The sequence below is a fragment of the Carassius auratus genome, chromosome 47 (genome assembly GCF_003368295.1).
Source record: "Carassius auratus strain Wakin chromosome 47, ASM336829v1, whole genome shotgun sequence".
In the NCBI taxonomy this organism is placed as follows: Eukaryota; Metazoa; Chordata; class Actinopteri; order Cypriniformes; family Cyprinidae; genus Carassius; species Carassius auratus.
Window position 1 is genome coordinate 11,531,126 of NC_039289.1, and position 24,814 is coordinate 11,555,939.

Sequence of the window (24,814 nt, forward strand, 5' to 3'; positions counted from 1 at the left end):
ACTTACAACTTAACAATGCCTTAGAACACACTAAGATCTAGGTAATAATGCTCTAGCATTGCTTACCAACACCTTATCAGCCACCAATATAATCCAAACTAGCAACCACTCATAATATCCTAACAGCACCAGCATTAATGAACACTTGTAACTCATCTACAGCTATGCATAATCTACCAATACCTAAGCATTCCCTAAGAACCTAAACACCGCCTAACAACATCCTGTCAGCACTTATTAACATCCTAGCAACCTCTCGCAAACACTTAATAATGTCCTAGTGATCACTGCATCAATATAACATCCACCTAGCAATTCCCTGGCAACCTATCAGAACACCGCTTAGCAACACCCTAGAAACCACCATGATCATCCATCCAAGCAATACCCTAGTAACCACCTATAATATCTTAGCAATGCCATAGAATTAGTACACACTCATAGCAACCCAACGACCAGTCATCACCTAGCAATACCCTAGCAACAACCAAGAAACTGTTTAATAACAGTTTAGCACCACTTAGCAACAACCAACCGACTGCCTAGCAATGCTGTAGAAACCACTCACCTCCTAGCAACTCCCTGACAACTAGGGCTGCAAAGGGGTGGAAAATTTCCAGAAACTTTCCAAATGTTAAGAAAATTTAGGAATTTTGGGAAAGTTTGCAGAAACTTACTGGGAATTTTCCATCCTCTGCAACCTCCTAGAACACCCTAGCATCAGCATCACAAGAACCCTGTATCTGATCTATTAAAGTACTGTCCACCCTCCCAATGTAACATTTCAGCCCAGTCCATCATCGTCCAGTTTGAGCTCGACACATTCAGCTCCGTCTCAGATGATCAACTCAGGGCACGGCAGCATCAGAGGTAAGTGCCAATAAACTTTTCATAATAACTCCAGGTTCAACCCTGAGTGTTTCCCAACCAATGTTTGAGAACATTAACTTACCGTGGTGACACTCAGTGCTTCTAGCTTCACCTAAAAGAAATATGGCTTTACTAGTCTCAACTTAAAACGTAGAGATGTTTTTATTACTTTCTCTCCAGTTGGGTCCCCATCACTACCTGACAGATACAGACACAGCCGAGAGATGCTAATGCTCTTACCGCCGCACAGGGACCGTCCTAGCAGTGCCATGTACCCCAACATGACCGAGAACGGACAGGTACATCTACCACAAGACAGTTAATTAGAATTGTTTTGTTTTTTAACCCAGTAGCCAGACAGTTTGGTGATATGATGGCAGACATATAATATTAAAATACATTGTTTTTCTTTTACATTTGTCACTAGCCTACTAACCATCAGAGGGCTCTTTACCATCAGGTCATTGGTCCCTGCAAACCCTGCAGTGACCCCAATCTCTCTGTGGCTGATAAAGGTATGACTGGGTGTGTATGCTTCTCTGAACCAACAGTACTCCTCTATTCCTTCACAGTCCCACATTTCCATCAGATCAGGCTGAAATCCACAATACACACTGTGTCCGAAATCACATACTGTCTGAGCAGGTACTGCATCTGATGAAGAACGAACTTTGTGTCCGGTAGAAAGGATGTTCTGTGTAGGATGGGTCTTTGAATGCATGCAGTCCGATCATGAAACTCAGAATACTTATCCGTATGCATCACAGCTTCCCTTAATATTTGGAAACTGCACAAAATATGTCCAACGCTGGCCTAGGCTGGTTTGGAGCTGTTATAACTGGTTCATCAGCATAACCATGTGTAATACTAGTCTGGATAGTGCTTGTTTAGTGGGTTCTCCAGCTCAACGTAACTGGATGTTTGTTTGTTACGCCATCATCCAATCCTCAACATTTTAAGCAGGAATTCCTGAGGTACCTGACCTTCAGATGAGGATCCAGCGGGTCAGAAATGAAACCTGTATGTACTGTATAGTGACGGTGGTCTTTGTCCTTTCTGGTAGTGTTGACAGCTCCCAGCAGCTGGAGTTTGGACAGTGGCACCAGGGACACTCTGCTGTTCCTCTCTGCTCATGTCGGGAGTGTGATGGCCCCACCAGTCCCCCCCCGCACCCTCCCTCCCGGTAAGAAACGACAATATCTTTTAAGGATTGGTTTCTATGAAGAGAAAGACATTTCATGAGACCATTCCTTTTACTTTTGTAATGTTATGAAAGACTAATGTTGTGTCACACAAGCTGATTTAACCAACGTTTGGAATGCATATCTCCCAAGGTGTTCATGGACTATTTGGCGGAATTTATTAAAACACGAAGCCGATAGAGTTAAGAAATCTAAGAAATCAAAAGGTGCCTGATTAAAATATCTGCTACATTGTTGAATTGTAGTGGAATCTTTATTACATTGGACTTGGCTTCGTTAAATATCCTCCTGTTGCTGCGTATTGAAGAACATAGTTGAAATACATCTCTAAGCTTAAATGCATTCGTAGAATCAAATGGGTTGTTGACAAATAAAAATATTTTACACACAATGTTTTTTTTTTACACATTGTTCACTATTTGAATATTTTGTCTTATTTCATGTTAAAAAGACAAGAAAAAATACTAGAGGTTGGGGGTATTGCTATTTTGTTTTGATAACAGTAATATTACACATCATCACATCAACTACGCAAATTTAACGTACTCCCTTTCACCCACCCTACATTGGACGTGTAGCATCCTGTCTTTCATTTAAAAAGTTTTTCCCACATTTGTTAATTTGCTGATCCATTGCTCCCCATTCCCTCTTTCCCACCAATTATTCTCTTCTGAACATCAGCCAAGTTCAGAAAAAATCCTTCCTAGTGCTTGCTGAGTGAATACGCATGTTGACGTGTGTTTGCGCGCAAGTGTGTACCGGCGTGTGCTCTTTCCAACCCTGGTTCTGTCCAACTGTGTCTCCCCTTTAGGACACTTCTCGATGCACTTTGATGCTTTCCACCACCAGATCAACGAACTCCCTCCAGCTCTCCCTGCGCGCTCTTTAAGAAAGGTATCCTCCACCTCGATGTGTCCTGTTACTCCTCGTCATGCATGTCCACACTAGCATTCTGAGATTTCTTACGTCCTGTTGACCTCAGATGTCCCACAGTCAATACACCCTGAGATGAACTTTACTTGAGCCTGGTTTTGGGATATTTTTTGGTGTTTGGTAGCATGCTAAAGTGTTTTGGGTTCATATTATAATTGTTTCATATGCATTTGTAGTTCAGTTATTCTGTTTCTGTGTATGTATGTGTGTATGTTGTTGGATTGTATTTTCTCTGGAGATCAGTAGGATGAAAATTTGTCAAATGAAATTTTTAAGTTTCATCATCCAGCCAAGCGAATCAGAAAAAAAAAAAAAAAAAAAAATCAAAAGCTATTTGTCAAGAGCCAACAATTTTCATAATATATAGTGCAAGGATTTTTAGATGGATAGATGGGGAAGGAATCTGAATTAAAAAGGTAAAATGGAGAAATATTTGTTTTGATCATTTGAAAAGAAAATTATTATTGTACTGTAAAATATTAAGTCACAGTTAGAAGGTACACTTCAGGTCAGATAAGCCCCTTTCACACTGCCATTCCGGGAAATACACGGTTCAGTGTTCCGGCAGTTGTTCCCGGGTCACTAGATTGTGCACTTTCACACTGCCAGTGATTACCCAGGATATGTGCGTGCTTTCTCACACAACCCGTAAAGATCCCGTAACGACATGTGACGCGTGACGTGTGATGTACGAGTCGAAAACGTTAGGCACGTTATACTTTCACTGAAGCAAGCGAACGATCTCGGCGTCAGAGCGGAATGTGAGGAACAAACTGATCTCTGCTTCATTACAGTTTGCACATATATTTTCATCGCGAAGTTGATCTTCCTTCAAAACAGCCGGTAAAAGAGTTGCGCGATAACGTGCGTCATCACTTCGACACAGCATTAGATCTGGCTTTTGTTCACACAGCGCTCGTCCCGGGTTGAACCCCGCAATGTTACTAGGTCCCCGACTCGGGTCTCAATGCTGGAATCAATCCCAGGACGTGGTTGCTTTCACACAGAAGGCGACCCGGCAATGTTCCGGCAATATGCCGGGTCCGACGTGCAGTGTGAAAGGGGTTACAGTGGCTTTAAGAAAGAGGTGTTCATTCCTGCTACTGGAAATCTACTTTTAAATACAAATTTGATAAATATTCCCGGAAGGAGCCAAACAGGGTCCTTGGGTTTATTTGGCTGTGTTGCTTACTATGTTCACTGCTGATGTACTCTAACATACTGGTATACTCTAATATACAGTATCAAATGATTTTTTAATATATTTTGGGATGAACTGTAAAAGCTTAATTAATGTAAACAGAATGTGCATACAGTAGGTTTTTATTGATGGACTGGATCTGCTATGCTGATGCTGATGCTGCTGCAGAGCGAGTAGACTTGCTTCTGCTAAATACTTGGATCATAAAATTAAAAAAAAACGTGCTGTGGCTGCTCGAGAAAGGAAGATCCCCCTGTAGCAGATTTAGGTAGGTGGTGCTGGGGAGTCAGAGGGCTAAGATGAGGACATGCATAGCACAGAGCCAGTTAGAATGCGAATAGAGATTCATGGCTGAACTATTCATTTCTAATGCAAGTTAGTAGACAAGTTCACCCTCATGATATTAAGCTTGAGTGAATCAATAAAAATAAAAAAAATGGTGAACTATTCCTGGAAGTTCATGGAAAGATAAACAACTGTGATTGACCATGGGTGGAACTAAAGTGTGCATAAAGATAGTTCTCAAGGAGTTTTTTTGAGCACCCTTGCTTTTAGGTCTTCCTAATATGATCCCCCTGGTCTTTCATTCTAACACTGCAACAGATAAGGTCTTTATCAACATATTGTAAATAAACACCTTGTTTACGTTTCCTCACCAGTCACCCCTGCACCCTATACCTGCCTCACCCACCAGTCCACAGTCGGGCCTGGATGGCAGTAACTCCACCTTGTCTGGCAGCGCCAGCAGTGGCGTCTCCTCCTTGAGTGAGAGCAACTTTGCCCAGTCCTCCTCTGAGCCTCCAGCTCGAGCTGACACCTTGGACTCAATGCCGAGCAGCCAGGCCTGGACCACGGACACGGAGGAAGCCGAGAGTCCCTACTTCCCTGTACGCTACAGCATCTCAGAGCCTGAAGTTCTGGACCCTCTCAAGCCCGCTCCTTGCCGTAGTCACTCAGCCCCATTGGGCGTAACCCCAGGGATGCCCACTGACGGACACCACCATCATCACCTCCATCTCCGCCATCACCACCCACATGCAATACACATAACCCACCCACACTACCACCACCATGAGCCAGCACCAGCTCTGCCTCCCAAACCTTACCTGAGGGAAGGGTGTATTCCTGAAGAGGACCTGAGGCCGGTTCCAAGGCCAGTGCCCCGCAAGATCTCCCAGCCTCTGCTCACTAACAAGGACGAGCAGGCCAAGGTGGCCTGGGAACATGGCATTAGTGAAGAATAGATGAATAACAAGGTTCACCTTGGACTGTTGGTTTTGGTGTGATAGGTGGTTGGGTTTTGGGAAAGTCCCAAGAAATGACTGGGTTTGAAACTCTACATCTCATGTATCCATTGCAGGTCTTTGAAACCTCTTAAGAAGTGCTTGACATGTTGCTGAGCTTCTACGTGCTAGTGAGACTTTTTGTTTTTTGCCTAGCAATTGGGAGTTACCCAGGAATCTGGGAGTTCAAACTGCTTGTAGAGCCCGAGCTACTTCCCCTCATTAGTATCAGTATATTGATTGGATAATGCAGATATGGTAGGAATTTCAGATGAAACAGGAAGCACACAATCAGATTCAGGTGTACTAGATCCGAACGTTTTATGTCTTCAGAGATAGATACACCTGTTGTCAAGGTCTACAACTTGTAAACACTTTATAGTCATAATTACAATAGCTTTGATTGACATCATACACCTTAAAAAAGAGTGTTGATAAACCTTACCAATAGACGTCATTCAGTTCTGGTGGGTTTGCACTTTAGCACTTAACCTCGGAGCACCACAAACCTTATTAGTTTTGTCTATTTTTATTAAATTATTTACAAGATAATGTAGAAAGTGGTCAAAAGTGGATCCTTAGCGGCTAAAATTGAAAAAGTTAACTTTTGAAGCCCACATAAGTGTGGATTTCAGGTGATCTCTGAGGACGTTTAAAGCTATCATCATTGACTAAGCATTTCTTCATTTCTTCTGACAAGATACTTCCCAATCCAATTATTAACACAGGAGTTGATATAACATGCTAACACTTCATTACAGACATAAAAACATTTAACAGAACGTCTGTTACCTCCTGCACAGTTGTGGGAAGCTTCTTCTCACAGAGAATCTGCACTAATGTGACAGTAAGAGGCTTTCACAATCTTTGTAAAGCCTCATTACACCCATAATATTGTCGTGCTGTGAAAGCAAATCAGCCACTCTGAGCGCTACTGTAACGCTAATAACACAACAGCCAAAGTGCTGTTAAATCATAGCCATTTCACAGATCTCTCCTCACAGTAAAGCGGCTTTTGGTCTCAGTAGGTTCCTTTGGGAATTGATTTCTGTTCCTCCAAGTTGACAGTTTTCATAAAGAAGTATATTTTTAGATAGAGCTGTTATAAAATTCCAAGAGTTTAATATAATTGTATTGTATAAAAAATACAAAAAGAGAGTTAGAATAAATACAGCGTAGATTATATCATATACTATATTGCTATGAAAGATTATATCACACATTTTTAAAGGCGCAAAGGAGGCAAGATTCATGAGTATGTTTTATGTTGTGAGTTGAGTGAGTCTTTGAGCTTCTGATAGATGCAAATTCGGTATCTGATGGTGTTTCCATATTAACTTCTGACGACTTGAAAGTATGTGTTATTTAAAAAGCTAATTTTAATGTACAATGTGCATGTTCTCTTCAATGGTGGAGATAATATTACCCTACATCACTTGAAGGGAGGGTCTGGAAGAGATATTGCTTGTACTGTATATCTACACATCATCATCCACAGCATTATTATCTAGCATTTAATGTCTTCTGAAAATGTTAATTATATCTGCTTTAAGCAACACACTACATATTGATTGGCAGAAATCATAAATCATAAATCTGCCAGCCAATTTTAATTAAATTTTCCAAAGGAAAGCAAGAACATGCATCCAATAGAGCGACAAGTATAAAATATATACTGTTAATGTTAATCTTAGTTTGTCAGTCGGTCTGTGTCATGCTGACTAGACCCGCCCACAGTGCAATCTCACTGGTCCAAATTCCTGCTCCAAAAAAGGGATTTATTGTGATTGGTTGAGACTGCATTGGACATTTTTTTATTTTATTTTTTTACCTGGTTAGGCATATATTTTATTGAATTATAATTTAAAATTAACTGATTTTTTTTTTATTATTACTTTTATGGGTATTGTGCCGTTTCATTTCATAAGCCCTACTCAAATGTACGATGTGGTTTAATTTGATTTTATATCCCTTAAGGAAATATGTTATGGGTTTGAAAAGTACTTTTTTTTTTTTGTTTGTTAAATGTTCTGGAATAGAAACACAAAAGTATATACTTAAAGTTGCTTTTAGTATAAAATGTACTTCAACCCCAATCCTTGAAGAATATTAAAAGCAAGAGGCAAGTTTTAGGCAAGCCGGCATTTTGTGTGCTTTTGTAAAATCAAGACTGTACTGTTCATGGCAGGATATGTTCAGAGAGAAATGCATGTTATCTTAAAAGCAATGACTGATAGTTCATCACTAAAGGCCTTTTTATGGTCAGAGAGAGCAAATACGTGCAAATGTTTTGATAGAGGACCTTCTTTAAATGTGGGAATCTCTCATTCATTACATTAATAATATTCCTGTCTGTTTTCATAGTCAGACATAAACTGCAATTGTATCTCTATTCAGTCTATTAATTTGTATGCACTTCCTCCTGAAGTAAAACTTAGATAACTGGTGATGCATTTGTAGATTATCATTTTTTTATTATTATTAAATAATTTTTACTTAATTATAAACTGATGAAGTAAGAGTGTTATGTCTCCACTGACATAGAAATGGTTTAAATGATGAATTATTGATTATTTTTTTATATTAACCTAAATATTTTAAGGTTAATTGAGACAATATAAACCATTTTTATACACATTAAATATTGAGTGATCAGGGAAGGAACTGTAATCTATGCAAAGATCGAGTGTTATAAGAAAGTGTATATGTGACGGCCCATTCTTTCAATATAAGCACTGATAAACTAAAAAGCATTAATATTTATTGTTTTGAGCATTTATAATAACGGCTTTCTAGATATTTTGCATGTAAATACGGACTGATGGATACTGTGTGTCTTGTAATCATTCACCAACACAATTTTGCTTGCATATCCAAGCAAAAAAACAAAACTAAAAAAAAGTTCAAACGTATTATAATCACAATTCATCTAATGAAAGGTACTCATTCGGCACAAGTAATCTTGTAAAGAACAAGTGTACATATTTTACATGTTTGATATCTCCATGGAGGCAAACTGACAGTTTTGGATTCAGAGTTTCAGACTGAGGGTGACATTTTATTTTTTACATGACGAGGTTGCCCTGATCAGCATCTATAATTCAATACCGGATTAATACTTCTGATCATGTATACAGCGATAAGTGTGAATTGCAAATTAAGTATTGGGTTTGATTTCCTGTATTTCGCTGAAAGGATTGATCATCATTAATTGTAAAAGGAACATTGCTGGTAATCTAAGAAGATGAAATGGGTGAGCAAAGGGGAAACTTTTTTTTGTCTCTGTACATTTGGAAAAACAGAGTAAAGAGGGGTACTAAACACTCTGGTCTGCATTACAGTTCGTATTACACCATGTTTGGCTTTATTTCGTGTATATACTCCTTCAAAAGCTTTGTATTTATATGGTCAAGAGGGACAAATCATGTATAGACTGAGATTAATGGTCTGCCTTGTACTTTCTGATGTAAATGTGTTTTTAAAACTAAACTGCGAACATGAAAAGAAAAAAAAAAATCTTTCAATGGCCTAATCACTACAGTTATTTTGTGTATTTTGCATTGAAATCTAAAGAGCGTTTTTGTTTTACCATGCAGAACTACGAAAACCTTTGTACAAGTATTCTCAAAGTATTTTTTCTGTATATATTGTGCTAGCATGAATAAATGTGGTGTGGATTTTAGATGTAAATACACACTTTTTTTTTTTTTCCTACTCACTTAACCGCTGTGACGTGTAATTCATTAATAATGCCTACTATTAAAGATCAAGTTTTATCGACTGATGTTTGCCTTGCTTTCTTTCTTTGGAATAGAGTGTAAATTTTCAGTATTCAACCAGCATTTCTTTTTTTTTCAGATACAAACTTTTTTTTTTAATGCAACATATTTACAATTTTTTTATGAAATACCCATAAAGGGCCATTCTGTGGAACCATGTTTCTGCCACTGAATAAAAAAAAAAAAAAAAAAAAAAGTAGACTTTTTGTATCACAATTCACGACATTTTTGTCTCACTGGCTTTTTTCTCAGAGAATCGTATGTAAACTGATGTAAAGTTATTACAATTCTGACTTTACATCACGCAATTCTGACAATTCTGAGTTTAACCTAAATATATTTTTGTCTTCTGCCATGTAATTAAAAAAAAATCTAATAAACAAAAAATTATAATAATAATAAATAAAGGTAATTGCAATGTTGTATCGCATATATATTCTGACACTCACAATTCAGACTTGGGAAATAAATTCTCCATTTATATCTTGCATTTCTGACTAGCAGAATAGTACACTGATCAGGCAAAACATTATGACCACCTTCCTAACATTATGTTTGTCCCCCTTTTGCAGCCAAAACAGTCCTGACCCATCGAGATGTGGACTTCACTAGACTCTTGGAGGTGTGCTGTATTAGAATTTAGCAGCAGATCCTCTCAGTCCTGAGGTGGGGCCTCCATGGATCGGACTTGTTTGTTCAGCACATCCCACAGATGCCCAGCCAATTAGTTTATTTAACCCAGCATAAGGGGTTGATTTAACCCAGATAAAGTTTATTACAATATTACTAGCTTATTTTTTACTTCATACATTAAATAATGTTTACAGATTCATTTAAATCCTCTAAACTTTTCTAAAATAATCCACACAACCACTGGTTTGCATGTTAACTTCCTTTATTTTCCTTTAATTATCATTTACAGCATTGTTTATATCGTTTTTAATAGGCTATACATATTGTCAATTTTTAAACTCGTTTAACAGACCGTAAAACTAAAAATTAAACGTTAAACAGAAGTAATTTACGTGTTATTAACCAGTCTCTGTTTTTCAACTGCGCCGCGCTGGTTCTCGAGCCCAAGCTGGAGTCGTGTTCGGCGGGGAACTGCTCACGCCTGAGGCCGCCCCCATGCGTTTCACTCATAGCCGAAATATACTGCGATTGCCTTTATAACCTGCCCAATAACAAACAGTAAACAGCTCTGGGGGAATATTTGTGTTCTGTAAATTCATGAATAAAATCGTTAATTTTATGCAAAGCATAAAGGCTCAACCCAGCATTTGGGTTAAAAAAAAAATAACCCAGGATTTTTTAGTGTATCATTATTGTTCTCGGTGTGAACAGTAATCAGAACCCAGTTTAACTTTTCATTTAATATCGATATTCATTATAGTAACTATTTTTTGAATAAAGGCTAATGTGGTTCTATTGAGCTATATTAAAAAGTATAACAATATTGCCTCCTCACAGTACAGTAATTGTAATGTGAGTGAAATCTCACAGTAAAGTCTGGCCAAAATGGTCTTCTTTCCTACTAATATATACATTAATAGCACGTTTTGCCCGCTGGAATGATTTGTTATGCAATAACGTCCACAGATGGCAAAGAACTACAAACATGTCGCTGATGCAACCGACACGTCATCAAGCCAATCGTCACCAAGAGTATTCGCCTTCATAACCAATCACAGGCCGCCAACTGGACTCACTCCCTGGATAAACGCCGCACATCCAATCGGAAAAGAGTGCGTGTTGCGACATCACGGGCCAGCCAATAGACGAGCAAAGAGTGGACCGGAAAACCAATCAAATGTGAGAGTGGGCGGGACCTTTCAATCGGAAGCGCTGTACATTGCGTGTTTGTCGAGCCGGTATCTTTAATGTTCGTTCAAAACCCAGTTCAGCACTTTTAATAGCCTATTTAAGTAGTTAAACGCGTTTGTTTGGTTTTAGGATGATATATTTGAGTGGGCTTTCTGTGGCACTGGCCCTGTCGCTAGTACCGAGCTGCACTGAAGCTTTAAAGGATGGAGAGTGTGAAGGTGAGTGTGTTTCATATGTTTATAGTATAAAAGACATGCATTTCCTGTCAAGAGCATCCCGCATCTGCCTTAAATTAATCTTCTTAAGTTTTTGCTGTATATTTAGTTAACACGTTTTTATTAAGTATATATCATGTGTTACCTTGATCTACTTAAATTATTGCATCAATAATTATTATTTTAGGTTTTAAGGTGCTGTTAGGCTAAACGTGAGTTATAATACATTGTAATAACATATAACATATGCACAATTGTAAATGCAATGTATTACAACGCGTTTTACAAAGCATTTATTTATGTAACTTTGTAATTTAGGTCATCTGCTACTACTTTCTGTTGTTTTCAGTCAGTATCAGTTCATATACTGTATAAGCAGTCGATTACATAATGCAAGTTATTATCAGAAGCTTATGTAAATAAGCACTTCATATCAAATCCAATATGGCACACCTGTTCAGATGACGCTTTCATCATTTCTTAATCTTCTATTTATGAAGTAGTTAATAAACGGTGCTAAAAGTCAACTGGTGCTATCCATTTCGTTCATGTGACAGATTTTATTTAATGGAAGTTCTGTGTATGTGATTTTTGCATCGCAGTCTGTGTGGGTTTCCTGGAACGGTTTTACCAGACGCTACAAGACAATGACATCAAGTTCGACAGTGACTCCATCGAAAAAGCTCTTCTAAAATCTTGCAAAGATGCCAAAGGAAAAGAAAACCGATTTGTAAGTCTCTTTTGTGAAGACAATTTGAAGGAACCATTCACTCAAATATAAAAGAAATTCAGGCCAACTCAGATGTAGATGAGTTTGTTTCTTCATCAGATTTGAAGAAATGTAGCATTGCATCCCTTGATAACCAATGGATGCCCTGCAGTGAATGGGTGCCATCAGAACGAGTGATGTTTCTATCAGCTGTTTGGACTCTCATTCTGACGGCACCCACTCAATGCAGAGGAATCAGTGCTGAGCAAGTGATGTAATGCTACATTTCTCCAAATCTGATGAGGAAACCAACTCCTCTACATCTTGGATGGACTGAGGCTGAACTATTCTTTTTACCTTTCATATTCTTAGCTTGTTTATACTTCCTTTTTACTATGTTTTCTGTATGTGCAGTGTTATTATATAGGGGCAACAAGTGATGCAGCAACAAAAATAATCAATGAAGTTTCCAAACCGATGAGCTACCATGTGCCAGTGGAAAAGATTTGTGAAAAGCTCAAAAAGAAGGACAGCCAGATCTGTGAACTGAAGTATGGTACGTTGAGAAGTTTGTTTGCATAGAAAAGAAGTGTCCACTGATTAATGTATCGTGTCTGTTTAGTGTTTGACCAATATGAATGTGTGAACGTATCATATCCATTGTTCTGTTTGTTTAGGCATCCTGCCCAATCTAAGATGACTAAAAAATCACTCTGGTCGATTGATATATTGAGTTGTATCCACTCTATTTTAATGTTTTAAAGCAGTTTTTATTTGCATGTGATTTATTTAGATATTATAATTTTAATTATCTAAATTCATTGAGTGGCAGAACTGCAAGCCATTGTTCTTCTTCTTCTAGATAAACAGGTTGACTTGAGCTCCGTCGACCTGAAGAAGTTGAAAGTGAAAGATCTGAAGAAGATTTTGGAGGAATGGGGCGAATCCTGCAAAGGATGCGCGGAGAAATCGGACTTCATCCGCAAGATCAACGAGCTGATGCCCAAGTACGCACCTAATGCAGCCAAGGCAAGGACCGATTTGTAAACTTGCAGGGAATCATGGGACCAAGGCAGCGGCATTTAGGGTGGAAGATTTGCGCTGTGCGGCTGACTGACCACCTAACAACGGGGTTTGCATTGTGTTGTCATTTTACCTTCTTCTCCAGGGGTAAACATCAAGAAACCGAACGCACTTCCTTAAATACCTTTAATTTATAGTTTATCTAGACTAAGATCCAACACAATCCTCCTGATGTTATGGGAAATAATGTTTGACACACTTTGCCTAGTTTGATTTACATTTTCTATTTTTATTTTATTTTTTTCTGAGTGTAGACTTTCTTAGTTGACACATTATATGAAATATAATGAACGGGAGTCTCCTCTTCAAAAATGTTGTGGGTCAGTTTGAGAGGATTTTGCTGTGAAATGTTTAATACTGTTATACTGGCTTTTTCATTAAAAGACGAAAAGAAATCGGTCTTGTCCTTTTTAGTTTATTATTTTTAGTTTAGTGTTTTGCATTGTTCCTCCATCATCTTGGTCACATTTTGTAAACTTTCCCTCAGGGAATTGGAATCTGTTTGACTACCAAAATACCTATTTACCATAGTAATGAATTGATATGGTTATATAATGCTATAGTATTTGCATGTATTTGTATAAAGCTTTCGGTACATTAAAGTTCATGCACAGAATTTGGATTGTCATGAAATTCATGTTTTATATATATATAATTTCTTTTTATATAGTTCATATATGTATTGGCTGTGTTTTATGCAGTATACTGTGCATGATATGTGCATTTTCTGTATTCATAGAGAACCTACTACATTTGTAAAAATAATAATAATAAAACGTTTTTTACATTATTTAATTATTTCACATAATTTAAACCAAGAAGAGTATGCAATACGAAAGTAATCCATTCCATTTTATTTTTTTTTTCAATAGACACAACAAAAACATTACACAAAGTTTAATTTAGGACCTCATTATATTTTACATTGTTTTTAGAAAAAAAAAGAAAAAAATACACAACATCTATTAATTATTTTAGCAATGTCTTATGTTCATCAGTCAAAAATAATTCAAAAGAAACCAACATATTATCTTTTCTAAAACTAATCTTAAAATATTTTTTTTTTTTTTTAAATTAAAAAACGCTTTTTGATGTAAGCTTTTCAAATTGATGTAACTGCCCTAATATTATATAGCACCTTTCCCCCTAGTTATTGTTTTGTTCCGTTTATGTTTTGTTGTTGTTGCTATTTTGTTTTGCACGCTTAAACTGTACAACAATACTTTATATTATATTTAAAAAAATATATATTATATATAAAATAAAAATTATTTTCCACAACTATAATAGCGTCATGCGATGCGTTCTGACGTCAGCAGAGTCTCCTCCCACTCGCGGAGCGCGCACATTCCTTTTGTCCAAGATGGCGGAATAGATGCAGCTGATGGGACGCTAATGTTTGTCTTTTTATTTTTATCTGTGAAATTTAACATTCAGGCGAACGTTTTCCCGTGGAAACGTTAGTTAGGACTCTCCTCACGGATGTGCAAAATCTCTCGGAGCCGTAAGATCTCACCTCGGAGCTGATTTTATATTTTTGCAGCGGGAGCATCACTGTAAAATGAAGCGGCAGGCCGAGCGCGACGCGAGTCCGTCCAGAACGCTCGCCAAACGCGTCCGCGAGCGGGACCGAGAGCGCGAACCGAACCCGCCGCTCGCGCTTCTGCTCGCCGAGAGCCGAACCTACCACAAACGAAGCCGCAGCAGAGAGCGGGAAAAACCGCGGGTCCGTGAGGAGAGAGAGAGTCTACATCACCGCGCGCATCATGAACTGGGTCTGCTGGGTCGAGCCCCTCTCCGAACCACCTCAGTCCTGCCTAAAGGTAAGACCCCATCCGCGGAAACGGTGGGTGCTCGACTAGAATACAAGACACTACTTATCAGCAACCTTGGATCGCAGCTTTCTGATGAACACGTAGAGGACGGGCTGTTCCATGAGTTTAAAAAGTTCGGGGATGTGAGCGTCAAGCTGTCTCACACGCCTGAACTGGGGCGTGTCGCTTACGTCAACTTCAGACACACGGAAAACGCGCGGGAAGCTCGTCATGCAAAAACCAGATTGGTGCTTTATGATCGTCCACTTAAAGTTGAACCCATGTACATGCGGCGTCGCAGTGTCACGCCTCCAGATGTGAGTTATGTGTCTCTGCACAGTGCTGCATACACTTACAGGCAGCGGTCACTTTCACCGGGGGCTGGGAGTAGTGCCCTTCGAGATATACGACCCAGGCATTATGTTGATGGTATGGGACTCAGCAGGGACCGTGTTTTGGACTATTACAGTGCTTTGGAGGAGAGAAGCCGTGTGTATGCGTATCAGCTTCCTGAGGAGGAGTTAAAACCAGAGGACGATCAGAGAGCCACAAGGAACTTGTTCATCGGCAACTTGGATCATAATATTTCTGAGGTGGAACTACGAACAGGATTTGACAAGTATGGAATTATTGAAGAAGTTGTTATCAAGCGGCCCGCCCGCGGGCAAGGGGGTGCGTATGCTTTTCTTAAATTTCAAAACTTGGATATGGCTCACCGGGCCAAACTGGCCATGCAGGGACGTATGATTAACGGCAACCCGATTAAGATCGGATACGGGAAGGCCAATCCGACGACTCGGCTCTGGGTGGGTGGACTTGGCCCGAACACCTCGCTGGCTGCTTTAGCCCGCGAGTTTGATCGCTTTGGGAGTATTCGCACTATAGACTACGTGAAGGGAGATAATTTTGCTTACATTCATTACGAGAGTCTGGATGCAGCGCAGGCTGCTTGTGCACAAATGCGTGGCTTCCCTTTGGGCGGTCCGAATCGTCGGCTGCGTGTGGATTTTGCTAAAGCTGAGGAGACGAGGGCGTACCCTCAACAATACCAGCCGCCTTTGCTCCCGCCTCCACATTACGAACTTTTAGCTGATGGTTACGGACGCCACCACAGCCTAGAGAGAGAATTGAGAGCAAGGGCTCGGTCGCCGTCACACCCCCTGTTCGCAGAGCGAGAAAGAGAGCGCCTTTCAGACCGGGACTGGAGTCCGCCGAAAGGAATTGAGCGGCGAGCAAACCCGGAAGCATTTGGGCGGGTCAGGCAGCGCAGTCGTAGCCGCAGCAGGGAGCGCTGGGTGAAGGAGCGAGAGCTAGAACGCGGGAAAAACTGTGAGGAGCGGCGCAAGCGAAGGAGCCTCAGTCCCATCGACCGTCCGGCAGAGGAACGCGGGAGGTCAAAGCTCAAAGCTGGGGCACCGTCTACTCCTGAAGACAGTCCGGACAGGGGCCGTGGCCGTCTCCCGGACTCCACCTCAGAACCTCTTGATCACACCCCTGACATCAGCACACACTCCAGCGACGAACGTCCTGCGCAGGACGAACCTTTACATCCAAGAAAGGACGAGCGTGAGCGCAATCACCGCAAAATAGAGAGCGACCCTGACTCGCAGTCCAAAACGGACTCCAAAAAGCCCAGCACGCTCTCCGAATACGCCCAGACGTTGAGTCGCGTGTGGCACGGTTCCCTCGTTCTTAAAAACAGCTGCTTCCCCACAAACATGCACATGCTCGAGGGGGGCGTGAACTTTCTCCATGCCCTCATGAAAGACAACCAAGCAGGCGGTTCCAAAATCACGCAGCTTAAAATCGCTCAGCGGCTGAGGTTGGATCAGCCCAAACTAGATGAAGTGACGCGACGCATCAAGCTAGGCATCCCGGATGGCTACGCTGTCCTCCTCGCCGTCCAGGGCCCCATGGACCGAGATGCCCCTCCTCCAGAATCGGGCCTTCAACAGCGCCTTCTCCGCAACCTGGTGACATACCTCAGGAACAAACAGGCAGCAGGGGTCATCGGCTTGCCCCTCGGCGGCCCCAAAGAGCGAGAGATGGGGGGCATGTTGTACGCCTTCCCTCCATGTGACTTCTCACAGCAGTATCTCCAGACTGCTCTGAAGACTATTGGGAAACTTGAGGAGGACCACCTGGTCTTTGTGGTTGTTAGAGACTCACCTTAACACTTCAGTTAACTCTACTCTAGAACGTTCCACACAGATTTTATGCCTTTCATGATTTTAGGATTAGATGTACCTTTTTACTTTAATACTCTCAAACAGTCCACTTGATCAGTGTTTCCTTAAAACGTTTTGGGAACTGAACAGCATCCCCAGAAAAGTTGTTTTATGAACCTGCCAATAAGTTTTACACCAAGGGGTTTACATTTCTTTCAGAAGTGTTACAAATATTCAATTTTATTCTATTTAAAATGTTTTATATTAATGCATGCACAAGCAATTTGACGTCTCCTTCCAGTGGTTCGCTATAATGGACTAAAATGTACTAAGTCTCATTTTTAAAACTCAAATGTGTGTGGATTGTTCACAAATCCATTCATCGTTGAACCGTCACATTCAATTTACTCTAAAACAGTTTTTACACTCGTTTCATCTTTAAGGTCAGTTGGTCTGGGATTCTTGTATGATAACATGTTAGTGGCTTTTTTCATTCAGTAACAGTTCTTCCCTCCCATATTACATCTGCTGTCCGTTTCACAAAACCTAGATGATTTTTGTTTTTCAGAAATAATACAGTACTTGACATGGCAGGATGTTCAGATAGTTCAGGTAAGGCGTTGGTGTCATGACTGACGGCATCTACCTCTCTAATCATGTAACGCATCAGGTAAGCTAGAAAAAATGAAGTTAGTCTTTGAGGCCACTGCATTTTTATTGTATACTGTTATAAATATACACCTGCAGCACTAACAGAAAGGTCATGTGACCATACCTAACTTACTAAACGAGTACTGTACCGATCCAGACACACTAATGTTTGTAAACGCTACGAACACTATTGTTAAACTTGTGTGACTGTTTGTTTGTACAGCAGTTTTAAGTCTTAGCTGTTTTTCGACTGCCCTCCACTGGAATGACTATTTGCTAAGTCATTGTAACCCACTGAGCCAAAACATTTTAAACAAGTGCTATTCTAAAGGTTTTCAAAAATGTCCAGTGGGTTTAAACTCATAATAACGTATGAACCTGAAACAAGTGTTATTTTCAGATTGTACTTGATGAGATTTGAATGTCCACTCGCCAACACTACATACAACCCTTTGCACTGAACAGTAATTTTCCATTGTTTATTTTTAATCATGTTGTTATTTTACACTTTTTTTTTTGGTAATACTTTCTACTAGAAGTATTTTTTTTTTTCTTGTCTGTATGCGAAACATGTATGGCGTATAAAAAAGTAAACATTCCTTGTGCTTGATTTTAATCCATACCTCCATTATTATTTGCAAAGCTGCATTCAGTGTTCAAATCAATGCCATTTCTTTCTGCCTTTCTCCATAGTTACCTTTCCAGTTCAGTTCTCTCCATTAATAAGTTGAAGGTTAAAGTAGTAACCAGGCAACCACATCCATCATTAAAACAAACAAAAAAAGATTCCAGAGTTCAAATGGGGCTTGACTGTGAAGTAGCTTAGAATAACCACTAGATAGCAGTGTGGTCATAGAAAAACAACCTTAACTCAACATATGAAACCAGCGGGTTCCTGCTGTGCAAGTGGGAAGTTGCTTGAGGGAAAACAGTCAGTGCAGTGCATATTAAACGCTTGCTGAGACATTGTTGCTGCATTTAACCGACTTGAAGGCAATCTTCATTTAGATTCACCCTATGCTAGTATGCAAATGAGGTAGTTTGCATGTGGTGTTTATGCTGTTTAATATATTGATCTACATGATGCTGGAAGATTAACCAGCCTTATTGTTTTCAGAAGCTTGTTAATTATTTATAATGCATTGTACTTCAGACTAACACTTAATTAGCCCACTTCTCAATGTCAGAATGAGAGCATCTAAGCGGCAGTCCTGTCTGTCAGATCTGTTTCCTGCTGACCATCTATCTGTGCAGAGAGGCTTAAGAGTTACTTACATGACCGGACCGCCTGCTTTCAAGGTGATGGCCAATTCTTTTGAAATTGGCCATTTGTACAGGTTTTTGTGTTTGCACTTGTCAACAGCTAGTGTGATTTGAGCGGTCCGCTGATATCTGCTGTTGGAGAACTGCGATGTAAGTGTACTTGGAGTTAATATGTGCTGACCGGAGTCTATTTATATTTGACTCTTAATAGCTACGTTACGATTTTGTCTTGAAGTATAATTATGACTTAATGATATAATCAGTCTATTGAGGCAAATAGGGTGTCACGTAAACCTAACAAATGTATTTTAAATTTACAATGCATCTGAATTTATCAAATATTTAATAAGTGGGACAGTGAGGTAATCTGCATTTAAATATTACACAGATTTCACTACCAATTTACATAGCCACATTAACTTGCTTATATGATAATAATTTTAATACATTATATGTATTTTAATGGTTATGTCCAAAATCTTACAAATTTAGTCTTCGTTTTTGATATGACATATTACCGGTTAAAGGTGAATTGTGGATGTTAATGAAAGCTTAGTTTAAATGTTTTATGTTTATGGATATTTCTTCTGTAATTCAAATTTTTCACTTATTCAGATTAAACATGCAAAAGAAGTATTTTAACCTTTTTTTTTTTTTTTTTTTTTTTTTTTAACCTATTAACTGTCACCCGTCCCCTCGGTGGGACGCCTACATTTACTTCCAAACAACAGACTATATATCATTGGAAAGGTTTAAGACTCCTAAATAGATATCTTTTTATTATTTATTTATAATGTAGGAAAAGTATTAGATTAATTAATGGCAAGAGTGCATCTCAAAAACCTACATCATAATAAGAGTTCTGACCTTTGTCAAAATAAAGTCTTCTTTGTCACACTTTAGAAATCATCAGAAATGATATATCACTTGAAAACTTAAAATCTCAAAATTCATCCTTTGAAACCCATTTTAAAATCAAACACTACATTGCCATGAATATGGTACATACATATCATGTTACAAAATGTTTTCAGTCTTTAATTATACAAATGTAGGTTTGGATCATGCAATTTCAAGTCTATGTTCAAAAATGTGAGTGACAGTTAACCGGTTAAAGCTCTTAATTTTTTTAAGGCATTTAGATTTTCAACATTTTGCTATTTGCAATCGATGGCTTTTTTTTCTTTACTGACATTGATGCATCCTTTGAAGCAGCACTTGAAAGGATTTTTAAGAAAAGCATCTTTGCATGGTGTGCTGAGCCAGCAGCTCATCTGACCTGTATATGTCTGATCGCTTTAGTTTGCACTATGGCACTCAAATACATTACCGTCCACAATTCACCTCAACCTATAATAAACACAACTGCGTTGCTGATTTTCCTTTCTAAAAAGGCCACACAGTTTCAGGTAGCAGGAATCGTTTGACAGGAAAGCCAATTCAAACCAACTAAGTAACCTTGCTTGGTATGATTTCCAAATATTCACAGGAAGGATGTAGCACACAAGGTTATATATTCACAAGAATGGGCACGTGAATCCCATTGCTGTTCAGGGTTGTTTTAATACGCTGTTGGCTAATGTCTTCACCCAAATCTTTTTTTGCCCTTTTTGTTGTTTTGAATCATGCGTTTGGTCCCTGGGGTGTAGACGAGGGTTGAGTGTTTCAGGGATTTGGCCGGTTCCTGCTAGCAGTCCATCGACCCAAAGCACTTCACTGTAAGCTAGCCTGCCGCTGGTATAGCGCAGGAAATGGAAGACAAAAGTAATTAAATATTAATGTAGAATCATGAGAAGGCCCAATGAAATCCATTAAAGTGAGGAAAATCAATGAAACATGGCCCCTCATGCCTCTCAGCCGGCCTGAAGGAGTCGACCGCATCTGTCGTCGTTTTCTTCATCTTTACGGACCTCTGGTAAGAACACATATGAACGAGAGTTCAGCCATTAGTGACACGCAGTGCGTGCAATCCATTAGTCCAGCTTAAACCTCTATGGAATTACAATTATGCATGTCTCTTTTTTTATATTTATGACTCAAATGGACGTATGGGCTCACGCTTTTGTTTATTACCCTTCCAGAATCACAAGATCCAAATGATCTCCTATAAAGCCTCAGATGTGCACCAGTGGAGACCTAGTAAAGCTGGCAGGATATGGTGCGACCACAACATCAGCAGGGACCCGACAAGCCTGGTGGATGATGTCAGAAAGCGGCAGGTGGCCGTGTGGTTTTTGGCGTCACATGTATATGTTTGTGACATGCCTTCCGTATCGCTTTAGGCATTGTTACAAGACTACAAAGAGAGCTGCTCAGCGCTGTCAGGAGCTCATGGCCCTGTCTCGCAAATCCACCTCGGTTAAGGTAGAGACGGGCAGGAATCTCGCAGGAACAGTTGTCAGCTGTTTTATTCCGATGAGATAGCGGGTGTATTTTTAAAGAATGAAGCAGGCACAGTGCTGCCCAAACATTGTTCGCTCTTATTGCGGATTGATGAATCTCTCAAAACGTATTGAGAACATGTTGCACACTGTAATAATATACATACTACTGTTCAAACTTTTGGGTCAGTGAAACTTTAAAAGAAGTGTCTTATGTTCACCAAGGCTGCATTTATTTGATGAAAAAAAATAGTACTATTGAGAAATGTTATTACAATTTAAAAGGACTGATTCTTATGGGAATATATCTTAGAATATGATTTGTTTCTGTAATCAAAGCTGAATTTTCAGCATCATTAATCCAGTCTTAAAAGTGTCACATAATCCTTAAGAATATTAGAATGAGAAATCATTATAATGTGCTGATCTTACGCACAAGAAACTATTATTATTATTAGAATTAGAATTTATGTTGAAAACAGTTTGACTGCTTCATATTTTTATTTCATTTTTTTTTGGGATGCTTATTAGAAACATTTTGTAACTTAAATGTTATTGTAACTTTTGATTAAATGAACGCATCCTCCAGGAGTAAAAGTATTAATTTACAAAAATTGTACTGACCCCAAACTTTTAGATGGCGTTAAATTGTTTTAATCATAATTTTCATGAAAATAGCTTCCATAATTTTTTTTATTTCTATTTTTCTCAATGGCAGTTCTCTTTAGATCAAGATACTAGTCATTTGATATGTATTTATTTGCTCTATTGTTTATATATATACTTTCCCTATTATGGTAATGATTATTTTTTTATTTTCTTTTAATGTACAATATAAAGGTAGTGTTAAATGTATAAATCAGAATATTTGAAAGTAAAATATGTGTTTTATTTATAAGAATTTGGCGGGATGAAATGTGCCACAGGTTTTGTGCTGTTCACTCAAATGCTTCAGGTGAGTACTTCAAATTTAAGAAAACTCATGAAGCAATTGAAATTTATTTTATTATATTTTTTTTTACAACAGTCTAACATTTATTTATTTATTATTTTAGGTTGCCTTAGGGGAAGTGCAAGTATCCCATCTCTAATTAGCAATAAATGTTAATGAAGAGCATGGTTTCCAGCAGGGAGAACATCAGAGGGGAGCTGTTTGAGCTTATGATACAGCAGCTTCCATTGACAAGCAGAGGCAGCTTATAAAGCAGTTATTAACGGCAATTATGAAATGACGAATCAATTAAGTTGTTTTATGATTACGATTATTTGCAACCAATCAAAAATGTGGAAAAATTAAGATTATTATTATTATTTTTTTTAAGAAGCTGGAAAAAAAAAACCCGGTAATAATGTGAAATAGTTTTACAATTTAAAATGTGTTTTCTATTTGAATATATGTTAAAGTGTAAAGTGACTAAAGTGTAAATTACTCCTGCCTTCAGTGTCACACGATCCTTCAGAAATCATTTTAATATGCTGATTTGCTGCTCAAACAATAAAAATAAAAAAAGCTACATTTTATTAGATATTTATTTATGTGTGTATGTATGCACGCATTTATTTCTGAAGGATCATGTGACACTAAAGACTGAAGTAATGATGTTGAAAGTTCAGCTTTGCATCTCAGGAATAAATTACATTTTGAAATATTACAATAGAAAACCGTTATTTTCAATTGTATATATTTTACAGTGTTACTGTTTCTTGTATTTTGAAAGCAGCCTTGTTGAGCAGAAGAGACTTCTTTAAAAAATATAAAAAAACATAATTATTCCAAATCAGTGTGCAAAGTAATATATAGTTTTAAACAACACTGTTGCTAAATAATTTAGGTTTTATTATGCAAGTAAACAACAATTACCTGAAATGAATTTTTAACCCTAATTGCTACCCATCATTAAATGTGCACAGATACCAGCACAGCTGTACTTGTTTTTTAAGTGTTGTTCTCCTACAGATGAGCGGCTCCAGGCTGACAGATGGTGACGGGGGTCCAGCTGCTTCATCTCCTCCTGTTTCAGCCCCTGATTGATCCTGTTTTCTGATTGTCCTCCTGGACCATGAGGGCACGCGTGGCCCTCTGGGACACCGCCAGCGGAAACTTCAGAGGCCTTTGATACGAGGTGACGAGTTTGATGCTATTGGATTGAGGATCACTATTTCAGGGAGGGAGAAGATGAGCAGAGGCACACAGAAATGTCTTTCAGCCTCCACGAGAAAGCTTTAGTCCTTCAGAAGGGTTGTGTTGAGAAGCAGGACATTCAGTTGTGCCTTTCACAGTTTGTTTTGCATATAGTGAATGGGGAGGCAGTTTGTACATGATGTGTGTATGAATGGCTTGATGAATGGGCTGTGTGCTCAACGGACCGTCGTGAATCTCTCACGAGACAAATGTTTAATCACTTAACACGCAGACCTCTGGCATTAGATTGCCTGTGCTGAAAACCCTCATTGTGGCTGATTGTAGGATTGCTGTGTAAGTTTCAGATCCGCCGGTGTGACGCAGTCTCATAGACGCGTAATTGCAGGGACTAAAAACCAACCCACGCGCCGTTTGTGAAGCTGTATCGATCCAAATAATCGTTGGGAGGGACAAAAGTCAGTTTAAACTGCATTCACTTGAACATTATATAGTCCATGCACAGTATTTCCTGTTGGAACAGGAAGTACTGTGTAGTTGAAGTCTTAACATGAAAGAACAATTTTTCATGAGAAAGTCACTTTGTTTATTTAAAGAACGTTTACCTCTCAAACATATTAATAATGATTGTAAACACTGAAAACGAAAGTCACAACTTTAAATAATTGGTTTCCCATATAAATCCCACTTTCCTCTTTACTCAAGATTTGAAGTGTGTGCTCACCACACTGCGAAAATAAACTCAACCCATTAACAGGTCACCAGAAAATAAATTACTAATACACTTCATTGCCTTCGATCATCAACTTTTATTATTATAATTTTTTTTATCTTGGAGAAATGTAGGCTATTAAGCAAACCTTTAATTTTGTGATGAACCAGACCATGTCCATAATGACTTGCAATTTTGTATCCCATGATGCCTCTTGACCTGGTCTTGGACAAATGAATGGCTGTGTGTAATACTGAAGCCTAAAGGTCACTCTAATGTGACGGACATGAAGTATATTACAGTAACAGAATCGTTGTAACAGTTTGCAAGTTCATCAAGGATGTCAGTATGACCAGTTAACGTCTAGTTGTTTTTGTCATAAACTTTTAATAGTTAGGCCTCAAACATTGTGACCATTGTGAATATGCATCTTTTTGTAGAAGATTAATCTTCTTGTTAACATCATTCCACAGTAAGTTTACGTTTCGTTGGCTGTACATTACATAAACTGTGAGGTTCTGTTTGGCTCATGAATATTAATTACAATATGGGTGGGGCTGTTGGTTTGCCCGACCAATGTAAGATG

The 24,814-nt window shown here is 38.8% G+C and overlaps 3 protein-coding genes across 15 annotated transcripts in view; all 3 read left to right on the forward strand.

Annotated features, from left to right (window-relative positions):
* LOC113065108 (dedicator of cytokinesis protein 3-like) overlaps positions 1 to 9,273 on the forward strand; it is a 166,227-nt gene extending 156,954 nt beyond the window's left edge. For 12 of the 13 annotated variants that reach the window (XM_026236291.1, XM_026236296.1, XM_026236293.1 and 9 more), the window contains 6 exons: positions 789 to 870; positions 1,051 to 1,169; positions 1,298 to 1,385; positions 1,934 to 2,053; positions 2,884 to 2,966; positions 4,866 to 9,273. In XM_026236291.1, the coding sequence (XP_026092076.1) occupies positions 789 to 870; positions 1,051 to 1,169; positions 1,298 to 1,385; positions 1,934 to 2,053; positions 2,884 to 2,966; positions 4,866 to 5,450 (1,077 nt within the window). In that variant the 3' untranslated portion in view covers positions 5,451 to 9,273. Of the gene's footprint in view, positions 1 to 788; positions 871 to 1,050; positions 1,170 to 1,297; positions 1,396 to 1,933; positions 2,054 to 2,883; positions 2,967 to 4,865 lie in introns of all 13 variants that reach the window. The other variant, XR_003278934.1, reaches the window with a different exon arrangement.
* A 1,796-nt stretch (positions 9,274 to 11,069) lies between these two features.
* On the forward strand, positions 11,070 to 13,716 carry LOC113065110 (mesencephalic astrocyte-derived neurotrophic factor). Its single transcript, XM_026236304.1, has 4 exons — positions 11,070 to 11,310; positions 11,910 to 12,037; positions 12,431 to 12,572; positions 12,879 to 13,716. The coding sequence occupies exons 1-4, from the start codon at positions 11,223 to 11,225 to the stop codon at positions 13,061 to 13,063; spliced, it is 543 nt and encodes a 180-aa protein (XP_026092089.1). The 5' UTR covers positions 11,070 to 11,222; the 3' UTR covers positions 13,064 to 13,716.
* A 712-nt stretch (positions 13,717 to 14,428) lies between these two features.
* LOC113065111 (putative RNA-binding protein 15B) lies at positions 14,429 to 18,330 on the forward strand. Its single transcript, XM_026236305.1, has one exon. It carries the CDS (start codon positions 14,661 to 14,663, stop codon positions 17,085 to 17,087), a length of 2,427 nt encoding a protein of 808 aa, XP_026092090.1. The 5' UTR covers positions 14,429 to 14,660; the 3' UTR covers positions 17,088 to 18,330.
* The last annotated feature ends 6,484 nt before the right edge of the window (positions 18,331 to 24,814 follow it).

Excerpts from the sequence above, each read along its gene's own strand:
- LOC113065110 (XM_026236304.1), top strand. The coding sequence starts at position 11,223 with ATGATATATTTGAGTGGGCTTTCTGTGGCACTGGCCCTGTCGCTAGTA. Across the intron at positions 11,311-11,909 it reads AAAGGATGGAGAGTGTGAAG|TCTGTGTGGGTTTCCTGGAA; the intron begins GTGAGTGTGTTT and ends TTTGCATCGCAG. Across the intron at positions 12,038-12,430 it reads AAGGAAAAGAAAACCGATTT|TGTTATTATATAGGGGCAAC; the intron begins GTAAGTCTCTTT and ends CTGTATGTGCAG.
- LOC113065111 (XM_026236305.1), top strand. The coding sequence starts at position 14,661 with ATGAAGCGGCAGGCCGAGCGCGACGCGAGTCCGTCCAGAACGCTCGCC.